Source organism: Phocoena sinus, chromosome 2, assembly GCF_008692025.1.
Source record: "Phocoena sinus isolate mPhoSin1 chromosome 2, mPhoSin1.pri, whole genome shotgun sequence".
Lineage (NCBI taxonomy): Eukaryota > Metazoa > Chordata > Mammalia > Artiodactyla > Phocoenidae > Phocoena > Phocoena sinus.
This window is the reverse complement of record NC_045764.1, coordinates 101,071,634-101,090,011: the sequence shown is the minus strand read 5'-3', so window position 1 is coordinate 101,090,011 and position 18,378 is coordinate 101,071,634. Positions and strand designations below refer to the sequence as shown.

At 39.9% G+C, this 18,378-nt stretch overlaps 2 protein-coding genes across 5 annotated transcripts in view; both read left to right on the top strand.

The window, feature by feature from the left end:
- Nucleotides 1-18,378, top strand: part of SLC12A6 (solute carrier family 12 member 6) — an 87,725-nt gene that overhangs the window by 36,074 nt on the left and 33,273 nt on the right. For 2 of the 4 annotated variants that reach the window (XM_032620929.1, XM_032620947.1), the window contains one exon: nucleotides 7,886-7,930. The exons of the other annotated variants lie outside the window; for them this stretch is intronic. In XM_032620929.1, the coding sequence (XP_032476820.1) occupies nucleotides 7,886-7,930 (45 nt within the window). The remainder of the gene's footprint in view (nucleotides 1-7,885; nucleotides 7,931-18,378) is intronic. 4 annotated transcript variants of the gene reach the window in all.
- LOC116748103 (retinitis pigmentosa 9 protein-like) lies at nucleotides 13,651-15,022 on the top strand. The gene is given in 2 exon segments (XM_032620966.1): nucleotides 13,651-14,306; nucleotides 14,309-15,022. Coding segments are annotated over 2 exon segments (567 nt in total). The 5' UTR covers nucleotides 13,651-13,961; the 3' UTR covers nucleotides 14,531-15,022.

Sequence of the window (18,378 nt, the reverse complement as noted above, 5' to 3'; positions counted from 1 at the left end):
GGGGCCCTTCATAAATCTGCAGAATCTCAGCCTCCTCCCATGAGATCAAGTCATTAGGGTTAGTTATGTGACCCAGGGATTTGTAGTTTAACAAATATTCTAGATGATTCTTTTAACTAGGCAAATCTGGAAAATACTGATTTAATGGGAGTATTACGGAGTGAATGAATGAGTAAATGGGAGTGATGGTTCAGGGAGTTATATATATATATTTTCTTTTGCGGTACGCGGGCCTCTCACTGTTGTGGCCTCTCCCGTTGAGGAGCACAGGCTCCGGACGTGCAGGCTCAGCGGCCATGGTTCACGGGCCCAGCTGCTCTTCCCGGACCAGGGCACGAACCCGTGTCCCCTGCATCGGGAGGCGGACTCTCAACCACTGCGCCACCGGGGAAGCCCGGGAGTTCTCTTTTAACCTTAGTATATTGATATGAATTAGTTGAACATTTCCCAAAGTGTATACCGTAGAACACTAATTACGCAAGATGTTTGATGAAAAGCAGGGTATCTCTTCTGATATATTTAGGAATGATGAATATTATATTTTTCTTTGGAGATAGGTAGCCTTTAGCATATTGGAGGGTCTGAGAAATTAAACATAGAAATCTACTTGACTATTAAATAGATTTGCCAAATTTATTTAACATTCCTGCTCCAAATAATTTTCTCCCCAAACCCCTATTAATAATAAGGAATATGCACCATACATGAAGTACAGTCCATGGTTCAGTGCTGCTACCCCTGCTTATTCTCTCCATGGTTAGCTGTCTACACAAATCATTTACATGGCAGATAGTTTGGACTAAACTATAAATTCCAGCAGAAACTATCTTTTTTTGACAGATACTTCTAAATACCTTTTAAAAATTATATTCCTATTAAAAGTTCAAATAAGGATCTTTTGACTTTCCTTTATGGCGTAGGCTTGAAGCATAAATAACTAATGATTTAATAACTTTGTATGCAGTGTTTACATTTCCTTCTTATTGCTTAATTACTTTGCCTCAAATTGCCTGATTTTTTTCACCCATATCTATTTACTTAAACCCAGTTGCTCACATGTAAATTTTCTTAGGTCTGTCTAGTCTCATTGCAGTCAGTTCAAAAATCTATGTAAAGAGGATAAGCTTTTCCGATTTTACCTTATTTCAACTTGTTTTCCCTCTTAAGTTTCCCACCAAAATTAAAACCTACTCATAATAGAGAGGCAGAATCTAATAAATGTGAATGTTAGAGTAATTGTCTTTGGTTCCATCTTTAATCGTCTTTGCCTAATTCCAAGTCACAGTGGCTTCTTATGATGATGCTGCTTTGGTTTTTTTAAAGTTGGAGTCCAGAAAATTAGAAATGTGTTAAGACTGGTGATTTCAGGTATTTGGTATCTTTATTTCTTTCTTTTTAAATTTTATTTATTTATTGGTTGCGTTGGTTCTTCGTTGCTGCACACGGGCTTTCTCTAAGTTGTGGCTTGCAGGCTCTAGAATGCAGGCTTAGTAGTTGTGGCGCACCGGCTTATTTGCTCCACAGCATGTGGGATCTTTCCGGACCAGGGCTCAAACCCGTGTCCCCTGCATTGGCAGGCGGATTCTTAACCACTACACCACCAGGGAAGTCCTGGTATCTTTAAATAGTTTTTGTAGTGTGTCTAGATAATATAGGCAGTAGCATAATAAGCGAATTGTCCTGATGTATATGCCCTTGGTCATACCTACTTCTTTTTCTAAACGTTTAGGCAAAAGTTTCCACTATTGATTGCATTATTTTAATGAAATTACTGATCTATCTTTAATGAAGACTTAAACCTTTTACACTGAGTTTTAGATACAAGATATAGGCTAGCTTTATTTGCTTCAAATTCTCTGCCAAGAATAGTAGATGAAGCGATTATCAAAGGAAATTCAGAAAAAGACTATTGCTATGGGGAAACTAAGGGAGATAATAAGGCTCTTCAGAAAAACTATTTATAGAGGCAGTTTTGCAAGTGAATACCACCCACAATCATTTTTTTCTCTCTGTGCTCCAAGGCACATGGCAAGAAATTAAATAAAATCTCTGTTCTTTACCGTTTGCCCAGGATAAACTAAATACATTGAACAAGTGCCCATTTTGTAAAACTACCATATCATTACTGTTACGAGGAAATAGTTTCAGTTCATTTTTCTGATGGCATTTACCTGTTGTGAAAAGGTGTATGTTTCTATTTTTAATTTGAACTACCATTTTGCCTGTAGAGTATCACAGGCTTTTGTATATAATCTGGTTGTATTATGACCTAGGAGTGGCTTAATTTAGGAAGGCCATCAAAGGGTTAAAATAGTCACATTATTGGCACATTGTTCCCACTACAGGAAGTAATTTGGTTAAAACAAGTATCCTTTTGAGTAATATTTAGGCCAACACCCAGTATTAGGCAAACTTGGGTGTGCCCTCATTAGTGACACAGGCAGGAAAAATGTTAAATGGGAGAGTTCAGACATGGGACGATAGGGAGGTGCCCAGACACATCTCAGAGCACTGTTATCATGTTGAATACACAATGTGGATTGCGGCCCAGAAACGCCCTTCAACTTAAACCCATTTACCAATTGTGATTTTTTTACAGGCATGGCTAGTTTCATCCTGGTGGGTTCATGAGCTTAAATTTGCCCTTGTTTCAGCTTTTACATGTATTAATGAAGCATTTATTTGCAGGTCCTTGAGGTTAGTCTTCATATAACCAAATAAGTATCAGGTAAAGATTGCCCTGCGTTCCTTTAATTATAATAAATGAAAAAACTTGTGAGGAACTATACAGTAGACTTATTTCTACTCATCTCAAATACAGTCACCCCTCGGAATCCAGGTGGGTTTGGTTCCAGGACTGCCCCCCACCCTTGAATACCAAAATCCGCAGATGCTCAAATCCCTTATATAAAATGGCGTAGTACGGTAGGCCCTCCAAATCCATGGGTTCCACTTCCCCGGAAACAGAGGACTGACTGTATAGGAGAGTGTTCAAGGAAGAGTCCTGGCTTGACTAGAAAATGCACATACATCATGTATGCACAGCTCAGAAGGCAAGGAAATATACAGTAAAGAAGGTGGTAATTCTGGGCTTCCGTGGTGGCGCAGTGGTTAAGAATCTGCCTGCCAATGCAGGGGACATGGGTTCGAGCCCTGGTCCGGGAAGATCTCACATGCCACAGAGTAACTAAGTCCATGTGCCACAACTACTGAGCCTGTGCTCTGGAGCCCGTGAGCCACAACTACTGAGCCCGCATGCCACAACTACTGAAGCCCATGTTCCTAGAGCCTGTGCTCTGCAACAAGAGAAGGCACCGCAATGAGAAGCCCGTGCGCCGCAACCAGAGAAAAGCCCTCGCGCAGTGATGAAGACCCAATGCAGCCAAAAATAAATAAACAAAAATTTTAAAAAACAATAGCCCTGAAAAAGTTATTAAAAGAAAGAAAAAAAGAAGATGGTAATTCTTTTTAAGAAAAATAGTCATTTATATACTCCCCTCTAAAATCATACCTATTCTGTCTTGAGTTATCTGAGATGTTTTTCTATTTTTTTTCATAGATACATTCCCTGGCAATTCCAGATAACTTGTTTTAGGCTATTGTATTTTAGAGCAAGAAAAATTAGAATTACAGAGTATTGAGAAACACGAACATAGGTTCTCAAACATGAAGACTCTATCTCCAACCTTTCTCTTTTGTCAGTAGTGTGATATGTCTTTGGTCACTCATTAACCCAAGCATTCTTCTCAACTTTAGATGTTAAAATCCAAGGTTCTCAACTTTGTTCTGAAAGCACACCTGAGAGATAAAGGCATTCCCATTAGTGACAGTATCTGGGAATCAGAATCTTGAGAAGGGTATAGTTTTAGGGAGAATAGATGATGCTGATAACTCTTCTGCAACTTTGCCTTTGGAATCACTGGAGTAGATCTAGATGATGACCAAGTTTCATCTGGTTCTGAACTTATATGATTCTTTCTGTGCTCTTCCTTTCATGTTATTATGTACCTGTTTCTCTATAATGATAGGGCCCAATTTTCCCCCTACATGAGGGGGCGGGGAGAGAGAGAGAGAGAGAGAGCGATCTAATACATTAACATGCTATACAACTGTTAGTCCTACTTTTGTTTTATGTACAAGAACAACCCATATTCTTTATTTAGATAGGAAATAAAACTAGTTTAAATTAAAAACTGGGAATTCACTTTCCTAGTACATTGGCAAAAATATCTTAAAAATTTGGAATTATTCTTTTTTAAAACCAAATTAAGATGAAGAAAATCTTCTAAAAATATATCATTAAATGTTCACATAGCATTTAAAACTTTAGTTATAGGAATCAGGTTTTTACCTTATTTCTTCCACTATAATAGAGAGTATATACATCAGAAATCAGAATTTGTTTTGTATTCTGATTGGTTCTTTCTGTCTGGGATGCTTAAAGTGTTAGATTTAATTATATATATTTATATATTTTATATTTAGAAACACCACGGAAAATGTTATTTGAATTTTGTTTCAAATAGTAATTTTTAATTTAATTTAATTTAATTTTATTTTTTTTTGTGGTATGTGGGCCTCTCACTGTTGTGGCCTCTCCCTTTGCGGAGCACAGGCTCCGGACGCGCAGGCTCAGCGGCCATGGCTCACGGGCCCAGCCGCTCCGCGGCATATGGGATCTTCCCGGACCGGGGCACAAACCCGTGTCCCCTGCATCGGCAGGCGGACTCTCAACCACTGCGCCACCAGGGAAGCCCTCAAATAGTAATTTTTAATCTTTTTTATATTTTGGACCTCTTTGGCAGTCTTTAAACCTGCTTAAAGCTAGCAGCCCCTCTAATAACTACCATAATTTCAAAATAGTGTGGAACCTAAAAGATATTATGAGATATATGCAACAACTATAATGTGATAGGAAAATATCAGATATTTGTTGTTGACAAAATCACCGGTACTTTTATGTAATTTGTTGCCTACATCATATTTGGAGAAAATACTAAACTTCAATTAGAGGTTAGTGAAAATGAGAATGTAATTTTTTTCTATTGTTCATAGACCCCCAGTCTAAAATTATTTTTATTCCTTAAACACATTCAAGGAATCCAGATGTAATCCTCAGTATCTCAAGAGATCTACTCTTTTTTTAAAAATTTATTTATTTATTCATTTACTTTTGGCTGCATTGGGTCTTTGTTGCCGCGCATGGGCTTTCTCTAGTTGCGGCGAGTGGGAGCTACTCTTCGTTGCATTTTGTGGGCTTCTCATCACGGTGGTTCCTCTTGTTGAGGAACATGGGCTCTAGGCACGCGGGTTTCAGTAATTGTGGCACACGGGCTCAGTAGTTGTGGTTCACGGGCTGTAGAGCACAGGCTCAGTAGTTGTGGTGCACGGACTTAGCTGCTCCGTGGCATGTGGGATCTTCCCGGACCAGGGCTTGAACCGTGTCCCCTGCATTGGCAGGCGGATTCTTAACCACTGCGCCACCAGGGAAGACCGAGATTTACTCTTTGAGGAAAGTGCAGCTCAGAGTCTTTTCCATATTTAGCCCTTAATGCTTTCCAAGCCTTTAAAATAAGCAAGTGATTGGTCGTTAAATGGTGACTGTCAGTATATCTTGGATTAGGAACTTGGTTTATTGTCACTAATTTTATTATAGATTGCTGAAGAAAGAGATATTTATAAAAGCCAATTTAGTCATTTTATCTGAAAGTCAAATCATAACATATCTGCTAGTAGTAATGAGTGCTTTACTTATGTCTTGACTTGCAACTGCTCTGGCCACATGTTCCTTTGTCATTAAAAACAAAATGTAATTCATGTCATAGGCCCTGAATCATCCTTATACTTTATGGAACTAATATTGCTTGGCCAAATTTATGTGATTACTTGTTTAACTTTGTATTGTAATAAAATATATATAACACAAAATTTGCCATTTTAACCACTTTTTAGTGCACAATTCAGTGACAGTAATTATATTCACAATGTTGTACAACCATTACCACTATTTCCAAAATTTCTCATCACCCCAAACAGAAAGTCTGTTCTCTGTTGACCTAAATAAAGAGGTAAACTGAGGCAAGCTGGAAAAGATGAATTTATTCAGGAATAGCAGAGGAATTGCAATTTGGGACAAGCAAACTGTAGCAAGCTACAGGTGAGTCTGGTGAAAGTTTGGGGTAGGTTGTATTTATGGGCAGGGAATGTAAAGAGGGGAGAGTTCAGTTTGAGTCAGTTAAAATCAAAAACAAACAGAGACCAGCCTTGAAAACTTCCTGAGCAGACAGAATCAGTCTAGTCACACAAACAAGGCTCATTTCAGCCCACTTTGTGAGACTAACCCAACCTGGGCCATCTCTTGTTCATGCTTCTGGCGAAACTTACCAAGTTTGATAGGAGGCAACCTCAGATCAACCCCCCATCATCTAAGAAAATTTTGTTTCTATAAATCAGGCATTTATGGGAAATCAGCCTCTTAGTTCAATTTTGTCTTCCTGAGGGCACATGGATGAGACTCGCCATTTTATATCCTCCAGTTCTATTTGAGAAATTTTTTTACAACTTATTAAGCAATAACATCCCACTCCCCATTTCCCCCCCACACTCCCCAGCCCCTGGTAACCTCTAATCTACTTTCTGTCTCTATAAGTTTGCCCATTTGCCTTTTCTAGATATTTCATATAAATGGAATCATACAGTATTTGTTCTGCTTCTGGCTTATTTCCCGTAGTGTGATATTTTCAAGGTTTATGCATGTTGTAGCATGTATCCGAACTTGATTCCTTTTTATGGCTGAATAATATCCCATTGTATGTATAGATAGATCTTCTTCGACTTACAGTAGGGTTACGTCCTGATAAACCCTTCCTAAATTGAAAATATTAAGTCGAAGTGCATTTACTATACGTAACCTACTGAACTTCATAGCTTAGTCTAGCCTACCTTAAACATGCTCAGAACACTTATATTAGCCTACAGTTGGGCAAAATCATATAGCACAAAGACTATTTTATAACAAAGTGTTGAATATCTCATGTAACTTATTGAATACTGAAATTAGAGAACAGAATGGTTGTATGGGTACAGAACGGTTGTAATGGTTGTTTATCCTCCTGCTTGCATGGCTGACTGGGAGCTGCAGCTCGCTGCACTGCCCAGCATCACAAGAGAGTATTGTACTACAAATCACTAACCTAGGAAAAGATCAAAATTTGAAATCTAGGGACTTCCCTGGTGGTCCAGTGATTAAGACTGCGCTTCCACTGCAGGGTGCAAGGGTTCGATCCCTGGTTGGAGAAATGAGATACCGCATGCTGTGCGGTGCAGCAAAAAAAAAAAAGTATATATGTGTATACATATGTGTATATATATGTGTATACATATATATGTGTGTATATATATATACACACACATAAATATGTGTGTATATATTCACAATCCAAAGTATGGTTTCAGCTGAATGCATATTGCTTTTTCACCATCATAAAACCAAAAAATCTTAAGTCAAACCATCATAGGTCAGAGACCATCTGTACCACATTTTGTTTATCCATTCATCTTTGGAGGACACTTGGATTATTTCCACCTTTTGACTATTGTGAATAATGCTGCTGTAAACATTGTTGTACAAGTATCTGAGTCCCTGTTAGCAATTCTTTTGGGTGTATACCATGGGTCACATGGTAATTCTGTTGTTTAATTTTTTGAGGAAGCTGTGGAATTATTTTTTATAATAGTTCTATTTTTAATATCCTTACGTTAATGTTTCTTGAGCATCATACTTTTTTTTTGCTTATTTCCTTGGTTGACTTTTGTTGCTGATTCTTAAGAAATTATTTGTTTTGGTCATTCATTTTTCTTTTCTTTTCAATTGTTTGTTTTTCAGACCCGAGTCAGAACTCCATCACAGGGGAACACAGCCAGCTGTTAGGTATAGTATTCCTGTGGGAACTGACTCTCTCTAAAGTCACCCTTCTCCTGCTTATACTAAGAGACATTACTCCCTTCTCTAATTCTATTTTCTGTACCCATTTTCTACTTTTCCCTCCTCAGCTTTTTTTCTTGCTGTTTCTCTTCCCAACTTGGTAAGTTTTAGGAATCTACTTCTGCAGTTGATTGTGAAGATTCAATTTAGTTACATTAAAAAGTAATTTTACATGGTCTATGGTTTAAAAAAAGGTCTGTAAGAGTTAGAGCTTCTTTTTTCCAGATAATTTTGAAAAGAAGATATAATATTCTATAATATCTTATGATCACCTTCATTTTCATTCCTGAAAGTACTTCATAAACAGCACAACATTCAGCGAGCCCAAGAAATTGATGTTCCAGTCCTTATCTGTGAAATAAGTTATGGAAATGAATTGATTTCTTCTAGGTATCATTTATTTAAATTGCACTAAGCTTGTAATTTGACAAGAATTCCACATCTCAGAACTGATGAGTTTTTTAAATATAAAAATAAAACATACTCTGGTGAGGAATTCAGACAATACAAAAAGTACATATAAAAAAAAGGAAAGGTCTTCTAAAGTATGTCTTCTCCCCACGACCTCCCTTCTACTCCCCCAAGGTACTTGCTATTGACACTTTCTTGTGAATTCTTATAGAAATTTTTTATTACACATTTTTGTATTATATACTATGACTATCTTTCTTCCTTTTTCTATCAGTGGAGTTATGCTATACAGACTGTTCTGTGATTTCCTTTTTTTTCACTTAATATTTTATCTTGGACATCCCATATCAGTACATAAAGATTTGCCTCATGTCTTTGTTTGTAGTAGAATAGAATTTCATTTATTCCTACACTGTAATTTTATTCATGAGCATTTAAGTTATTTCAAGGTGTTTTACTGTTACAAATTATGTTGCAATGAACATCTTGTGCATATATCCTTGCATTCTCATTGCCAGTATATTTTTAGGATAAATTCCTAACAGTGGGATTCCCTGGTCAAAAGGTATATATATTTTCAAGAAGATATATCAACTTATACCCACCAATGAAGAATGTGGAAGCATACGCAGGTCCCTATCATCAAAAGTGGATATTATCAGTCTTAAAATTTTTTCTTTAACTAGTAGGTGGAAATGGCATCTCTAGTTCTTATTTGTACCTCTTTAATTATGAGTGAATTAAGTACTTTTAAATATATTAACAGCTATTTTATGTGTCTGTCTTTTGATTTGAAATTTATTTTGATTTATTCATTGTTGAACTTTTGATGGTTAGAATATATGCAAAGCAGCTGTGGGAAATATAAGGTATCAAAAAGTCCAAAATAGAGAAAGTACTTGACTTGTTTGCTTATTATAGGTTCAGAGTATTAGTTGAAGAAACTGGGATATTCCTTTTTTGCTCTTTGTATGTTAAGGACTTAAGTTTCTGGTCTTAATTCTCATTCCTTTGAGTGAGTTTATGTGCTGGAACACTGACACCTTAGGCACTCAATAAATATTTGTTAAGTAAATGATTTGACATGAACATGTAGCTAGAATTGTGATCACCAGGGTCTTAGCTTTGTGGTATTGAGGCTGTCACTATTCTCTTTTTTATATTTTTGTATTGGATAGTTTATTTAAACTGTTCAAAATTCGTCTTCTCTGTATAAAAATTTCATATTTGGACCAGGAATGGTTAAGATTTCATCGAAAGATTTTTGTAGATTTCCCCCTAAACTGTTAAATTGCTTCTGTCTCTGATACATGCCTGATAGGTAAAGATGTTTGGAGAGTGGTTCATCGTCTGAGCAGGAACATGTGTGTAATGGAGGGAGGGAAGGACTTAGTTAATGAAATGGACAGTCAGGGGAGTTGGTACTGTTCCAGTGTTACTAAGCTGGGTTTTGTTTCCAATTAAGCACTTGTAGTAAAAGATAGTAGATTAACTAATTGTAGGCAAAAAGAAATAGTATGTGATCGTGAAGAATTCTCTCAGTCAGTATTAGCTAAAAACCCTAGTATTTACAAAAAGACTACTCCAGACATTAATCTCATTTGGCAACCTACAATTGAGTTCAATTTTAAATAAACCTGGGGATTTATCCAGTTTAGGTAAGTTCATCCTGCTACCCTGTCTGTCTCCTAGGTTCATTAAGTCAAATTATATTCTTCTTTTTTCTCATGCTGTTAATAACTGTCATCCTCTGTCTCCCATCCTAAGTACATTTAACTACAGCCTCAAAATCCTTACTGGTTTATTTTTAATTAATTAATTTATTTTTGGCCACGCCACACTGCTTGTGGGATCTTAGTTCCCCCACCAGGGGTTGAACCTATGCCCTCGGCAATGAACGTGAGGAGTCCTAACCACTGGAACTCCAGGGAATTCCCCTTATTGGTTTATTTTTAAAAATATGGAGTTTGCAAAAGAGTGAAAGATAATTTTTGTTATATTTTCTGATCATCTTATAGTTCCTCGGAAAAAGCTTTGGTAGCTTGAATTAAAATCTTGCCAGATTCTGTAAAAACCTCATTTAGGATAATTTGGCCCAGTAGTTGAAAAACTGCTTCAGTTGCCTTGCCTGCTGAAGGGAGTTTATAATAGGATCTTTTAAACCTTCTAAATGCTTTTCTTTTCCTGTCAGCAGAGAGAAGTTATTTTAATGTATCTACTGTTCCCACTGACTCATCAGATCTCTTGCAAAACTCAGGGTCAGGCTGAGGAGATGTATAGAAGGGTGAAACTCAGTCATGATAAAGAATTAAGCTGTAGGCTTATGATTTATGAACTCTTATGTGTGTATAATTTTCAATTTAAAAACCATTTCACTCTTCTACAGCTTCTCTCAAGGAACAGAAAAACAAGTAAACACTCCTAACTCAGTTTGAGACTTGCATAACCTTGATACCAAAACTTAACAATGACAGTATGAGAACAGTATAGGCAAATTTTACTTATGAACACAGATACAAATATCCTAAATGAAATATTTGCAATTTGAATCAAGCAATATACAGTTGACCCTTACAATGTGGGTTTGAACTTCACTGGTCCTCTTATACTTGTTTGTTTGTTTTTTTGCGGTACGCGGGCCTCTCACTGTTGTGGCCTCTTCCGTTGCGGAGCACAGGCTCCGGACGCGCAGGCTCAACGGCCATGGCTCACGGGCCCAGCCGCTCTGCGGCATGTGGGATCTTCCCAGACCTGGGCACGAACCCGTGTCCCCTGCATCGGCAGGCGGACTCTCAACCACTGCGCCACCAGGGAAGCCCATACTTGTATTTTTTTCAATAGTAAATCCTACAGTACTACACAGTCCCTGGTTGGTTGAACCTGCAGATGTAGAGGAGGAACCTCAGTTACGGAGAGTCAACTATAAGTTATACTTCGATTAACCCCCAGCATTATTCAGGGGTCAACTGTATTTTTAAAAATTACTCCTGTGACCAGTTGGGTTTCTGCTAAAAATACATGGTTGGTTTATCATTAAAAATCAATTTATATAATTTAGTATATTAACATATTGAAGGAAAAACATCATATAATTATCTTAATAGATGCAGAAAAAGGATTTGATTTGAAACATAACCAGTATTTAAATTCATGAGTTCATAAAAAACTGGTCACCATTGGAGTATTCTAGTAAACCAATTTATTATTCTGAGAATTGGTCTAAAAGGAAAGAATGAAGTATTTATCTTGTTTTTAACTATACCAACGGGTAACCAAATAGTAAATTAGAGGGAATGTCTCTTTATAAAAATATTTCCGCTAATAAATTAAGGAAGAATAACAGAATATCACCATTTTGTAACTCCTCATAAATTAATGAATCTAGGCATTAATCATCAACAGTTGCTAGTATCTCAAAAAGAAAGACAACCTGATGACATGTACCTCCTGATGGAAGATCAAAATACCACTTTGAAGGTGTTTTCCTCCCTCCCCCATAAAAATACTGAATGTGGCTAAGCTTCTAGACCCAATTACAAATTTATAGGAAATAGAAGAAAACAGAGCAACATGTTAAACAACATCACATGGATGCTCATTAAAATGGAGACCATCAGAAACTTTACTGAACACATGACATAGGTTCTTCAACAAATAAATTGCAAAGAAAAAGAGAAAGCAGTAGACTTAATTGAGAGATACAGCAACCAGTTGTAACGTGCCTCTTCTTTGGCTTTTTAAAAATATATATATATTTATTTATTTTTTGTTGCATTGGGTCTCCGTTGCTGCATGCAGGCTTTCTCTAGTTGCAGCGAGCGGGGGGTACTCTTTGTTGCGGTGCACGGGCTTCTCATTGCGGTGGCTTCTCTTGTTGCAGAGCACGGGCTCTAGGCACGTGGGCTTCAGTAGTTGTGGCGTGTGGGCTCAGTAGTTGTGGGTCAGGGGCTCTAGAGCACAGGCTCAGCAGTTGTGGCACACGGGCTTAGCTGCTCCGTGGCATGTGAGATCTTCCTGGACCAGGGCTTGAATCTGTGTTCCCTGCATTGGCGGGTGGATTCTTAACCACTGCACCACCAGGGTAGCCCTCTTATTTGGCTTTTGATCCAAACTAAAAATCAAAAATATAATTTATAACATTTGAGACAACCTTTCATGTTCACTTAGTCACATAGTTCAGACCCAAACCTGTGCCAAGGGAGATTAAGTACACTTACTGCTCTTGTTCTGCCTAGCTCAGACCAACAAAGGCCATTAGACAAGCTCAGGAGTCTAAGGGAGGAATCTGAGGTTTATCTTAGCTAAGCCCAAGTTGTAGCATAAGTGGTAATTGAAAAAAAGCAACATTATAGAAATAATAGCACCACAACAATAAAATGCTTATAAAGAGCAAGACATTTGGTATACCCTTTTTCAGCTTGCAAAAAAAGTATGCCATAACAAATGGAAATCTGAAATGTTCAATAGAGCCAATGGCACTCCTATCAGGTTTCATTTGAATTGTACAGTGAAACACCAGTAAGTTTCCCAATAATATCAGCATTATATGGTTGGTAAAATGAGAAAAAAGAAGCACAATAGTGATCTGGTGGGCTGTTTAATTCAAAGCATTACTGAGGCCAGTCTCAGTAGGTATCCTCCAAAGGAATCTTAAGATTCTGCATAATTCTAAAACAGCCCTAGGATATGGGTTTGGTTTTTAGTTCTTGCAGAGTAAGGGTTATTTGCTATTCAGAAACCAGAATTTCCATTCCACTTGGGATTTCCTGGGGTCATAGTAGTGACCCAGACTTCTGAAGGCTGTACATCGGAAGCAGCATGATTTCCAAGATATTCAGACCAAGAACTGATCCATGCCCTTCAGTATAACCACTGCTGATTTCATACCTGGTTGATCCATGCCTTTCTGTTGAGAGCTTTGCTCCTTGCCTAGAAAACCCTGACCTTTCCTAATTGAGCAGGAGGTCTATTGGACCCTCCCATTCCAAAACACCACCACAAGTAGACCCTGGGTAAGACAATCTGGAGGGCATCACTGGTTTCATAAATGCAGGCAAAATCTCCAGGGACATTCTTCCACCCCTCCCCCACACCCCCCAAAATTAAGCAAGCAAGCAAGTGGAAGTTGGGCCAGAAACCTCCAGAACCAAAGTGTCTGAAAGTTAGGGTAGTTGCATCTGAAACCTGAGACTAGAGAAGCCCCAAACATAGAGGTTCAGGGGCTGCAGCAAGGGAAGCCAGAGCTGTGAGGAGGTGGCTTAGACCAGCGGGCAGTGGGATGGGGCAGGATGTTTGTAAAGTCAGATTTTTATAACAACAATATTATAGTGCTACTGAACAGCAGGGAAGTAATATGCTGAAGCTGGGCCTCATTTCCTCCTGTAACCCTCGAGAGGGATGAAATGCTGTTGAGTCTGGGATATAACACTATTAAATGTCTAAATCAGTGAAGGATGCAGGAAGATGAGCATGGTACTCAGGAATGAAAGACTGTTTAAAGCGAAGGAAAACAAATAGTTGCTGATATTTTAAAAATGAAGTCTTCGCGGCCCCACACGGGGCCGCAATGTCGTCCCGGCCCGGGTGCGACGACTTGGGGGCCGGGGGCGCACAGCGGCCGCAGGAGCCTCCAGAGCAGGAGCTGAGGCTGCGCCGGGAGCAGAAGTGGCAGCGGCTCAAGCACCTGGAGTCCTTTTATGAAAAACCTCCTCCTGGGCTTACCAAGGAAGATGAGACTAAGCCAGAAGACTGTATACCAGATGTCCCAGGCAATGAACATGCCAGGGAATTTGTGGCCCACGCACCAACCAAAGGACTTTGGATGCCACTGGGGAAAGAAGTCAAAGTCATGCAGTGTTGGTGCTGTAAACGATATGGTCACCAAACAGGCGACAAAGAATGCCCTTTTTTTTAATCAAAGGCAACCAAAAGTTAGAACAGTTCAGAGTAGCACATGAAGATCCCATGTATGACATCATACAAGAGAATAAAAGACATGAAAAGGACGTAAGGATACAACAGTTAAAACAGTTACTGGAGGATTCAACATCAGATGAAGATGGGAGCAGCTCCAGTTCCTCAGAATGTAAAGAGAAACACAAGAAAAAGAAGAAAGAAAAGCATAAGAAAAAATGAAAGCATAAGTCTAAGCCAAATGAGAGTTCAGACTCAGAATGACAAGAGCTTGGCTTGTTCAACACTCTCTTCCCAAAAATCAAACACTGTGGCCAAAGATCGGAGGACTGTGGAATCAGCGAGGAATAGGAGAGAGAAATACCAAGAGAGGAGGAGATTTGGTGTCACAGGTGTGAATTCTCACCTACCTTCCAGTAAAGATGTGATCGCCACAGGAGAGTGAGTTGTATCTTGCCAGGTGCTAGCTCTGGACAGCGGCTGATTTTGGGCTGGAAAGCTTTTCTCGTTCTCCTCCCTGCAGATCACTGTGGGTCCTGATTCCTTAGAAATGCCTCTGGCAGGGTGGCCAGACTAAGGGAATCTCTGAGGAAGCTCTTCCAGGTGCTGCCACAGCTTCTACCCTCCATGGTGGGGCTACTTAATGCCCTTAGATTTCAGGCTTGACTTTCCTCTGTTGCTAAGGATAAAAGCTCATTATTTTATTTATTTAAAAAGTCCTCATTGGGCTTCCCTGGTGGTGCAGTGGTTGAGAGTCCGCCTGCCGATGCAGGGAACACGGGTTCGTGCCCCGGTCTGGGAGGATCCCACGTGCCACGGAGCGGCTGGGCCCGTGAGCCATGGCCGCTGAGGCTGCGCGTCTGGAGGCCTGTGCTCCGCAACGGAAGAGGCCACAACAGTGAGGCCCGTGTACCGCAAAAAAAAACCCAAAACAAACAAACAAACAAAAATACTCATTTATTTTTGAATCATAATAATATACTTACATGGTCCAAATTTAAAAGGTATGTAAGGGGAATTCCTGGGCTGTCCAGTGGTTAGAACTCGGCCCTTTCACCGCCGTGGCCCAGGTTCAATCCCTGGTCAGGGAACTGAGATCCTACAAGCCACGAGGTGCGGTCAAAAAAAAAATTATAAAAGGTATATAAGGTTTAATCATGAAAAACTTTCCTTTTCTCTTCCCCAGATACTGAGTTCCCTTTCCCAATGGCTATCCATTTTACCAGTTTCTTGTGAAGTCATACAGAAACGTTTTGTGTATCACAGGCAAATGTTTTTTCTCTTTTTTAACACAAATACTAGCATACCATACACATTTGTCTGCATTGTTTTTTTCATTTTTTAAATCAGCAGTGTAAAGCATGTTGATCTTTGCTGCACACAGGAGTCTTGAGTTCATAAATCCCTGTCATGTTTGGTGGAGTTTTTTAGGGGGAAGGGCTACCCTATAATAACAATGAACAATCATGTCTTTAACTTCCTTAGCGCTTATTGCCATTGTCCCATGATTATTATTATTCCCAGAATAATTGATTCAGAAAACTTATAAGGGTACAGGAATCACTGTACTGGGTCAGCTACCCACATCCCCAAATATATCCTCATCCTGTTGGCTAAGCACAGCCTGCACGGGAACTTCTGGCTTGGACTGCTGCAGCTGAGGCAGCTCAGCAGGTTGGGATGGTTCCTGCATCTAGGAGAGGGCGTCTGTTCTTGCTGAGCCAAAGTGGAGCCAGATTTTGCTCATGAGCAAGCGTCTTCCCTCTCCACCAGGGTCTCTTGCTGTTTTCATCACTCAGGGTCCCAGGAACTCACTGTCCCCACTTCCTGCCTTTTTTCCTAGGGGTTGGATTCCCCCCTCTTTAAAGAATAACCGATGCGGGCCAGGCTGACTCCTTCCCAGTTCTCCTCAGTAACAGCTCCTAGTCTTGGCCTTGGAAAGTTTATCTCGATAACACAATTGGCTGGAATGGCCCAGGACTTGTTCTTCCTGAAAACCCTAAGTCCATTTAGTTCAAGCAATGCCTTACACTTATCCTTGGCATTTCTAGCTCAGCATGCAGCAGAAAATTCTCCTTCCAGGAATTTTCTTTCTCCTGCTGGAGTCCCATTCATGATAAACATATTCTATTACAATATGGAAGAATAATATCAATGATTCTTGAGCTTATGGTGCATTAAAATGACCTGGAGTGCTTGTTAAAACAGATTCCCGTGCCCTACTCCTAGTTTCAGAATTTCTGATTTATTGTACTAATTCTGGAATGGACTGTGGAATTTGCCTTTCTAACAAGTTCCCAAATGATGCTGATGCTGTCAGTTTAGGGACCAGATTTGAAGAACCACTGATTTAAATGTTTAACCTCTTACTAAAGCCTTTCTCCACTTTCTGCTTTAATGAGAATCTCTCCATCCACTGTAGCCCCTGCGAGTTAACTCCTGTCCCTTCTCCCTCACTCCAGGTTTCTCTGTCTTCTATTTCTGGCCTACATTCTGTGGTCCATCAGTTAAGCCTGTTATCTCCCTTGACCTGTGGTTTTTCTGCCCAGCTTACCCAAAAGAACCTCAAACCAAACTCCTCCTCCTCTGCTCTAATTCCCAGAGTGCTGAGCCCATAACGCTGTCAATCAAATTCCTTCATCCTAAAACCTCTTTCCTCAAACTCAGTACTCTCTACTATTAAGGAAGTCAAAAGAAGCCACCAGACCTCCCTTTACCAAGGTATCTTTTCAGCCTGCCATCATGGTTGTGGTAGGCGAAATTATAAAATAGCCCCAAGGTTTCCTACCAAACCTGTAGAACTGTTACTTTAAGGGATTTTACTCCCGTGATTAGATTACGTTAAAAGATAGTTTGCCCTTTTAACGGTGACTGTTTGGATGATCTGAACCAAATCACGAGATTTTTTTTATATAAATTTGTTTTATTTTTATTTATTTTTGGCTGCGTTGGGTCTTTGTTGCTGTGTGAGGGCTTTCTCTAATTGCAGCGAGCGGGGGCTGCTCTTCGTTGCGGTGCACAGGCTTCTCATTGCGGTGGCTTCTCCTGTTGCGGAGCACGGGGTCTAGGCGCGTGGGCTTCAGTAGTTGTGGCACGTGGGCTTCAGTAGTTGTGGCTCGCGGGCTGTAGAGCACAGGTTCAGTAGTTGTGGTGCACGGGCTTAGTTGCTCCGCGGCATGTGGGATCTTCCCGCACCAGGGCTCGAACCCGTGTCCCCTGCATTAGCAGGCGGAGTCTTAACCACTGTGCTACCAGGGAAGCCCTCACATGAGAATTTTAAAACCAGAGCTTTTTTTCTGGCAGGCAGCAAAGTATCCTATCCTGGCATTGATTCCCACAGAGGTTTCTGCTCCAGTAAGTTTTGACTCTGTATCTGCCCATCTCTCTAATTTTGGGGTCAGCGGTTTGCCCTGTAACCTCAATTCTCTGCTAGATTTAAGAAGATTTGATGATCAGTTTGTTCAGCTTTTTACTGGTTAGGACAGAGTGAAGACTTCTAATCTCTTTACATGCCAGACCAGAGACTGGAAGTTGATGGATATTGCTTTAAGCCACTACATTTGTGGTAATTAGTGCCTGTCCACGTCTGGAAGATTCTTCAGGGCAGAGACCATCTTGTTTCATGTTGTAGGCTCACCTTCTAACACAATGCGTCATGCATGGTGGTGTTCAGTGGGATTTTATTAAAAGTATGGTTACATTAAAAAAAAAAGGCTTCCCTGGTGGCGCAGTGGTTAAGAATCCGCCTGCCAATGCAGGGGACATAGGTTCGTGCCCCGGTCTGGGAAGATCCCACATGCCACGGAGCAGCTAGGCCCGTGAGCCATGGCCGCTGAGCCTGTGCGCGCGTCCGGAGCCTTTGCTACGCAACGGGAGAGGCCACAACAGTGAGAGGAACGCGTACTGAGAAAAAAAAAAAAGAAGGTGTTAAATAGTAGATTAGTAACAGGTGAAGGGTGTTTGTGAACAAAAAGAAAACTACACCTAGACGTATCTTAATGAAGCTGCAGGACACCTAAGAAAAGATCTTGAATGCAGCAGAGAAAAAAAACAGATCATCAAAGGAACGA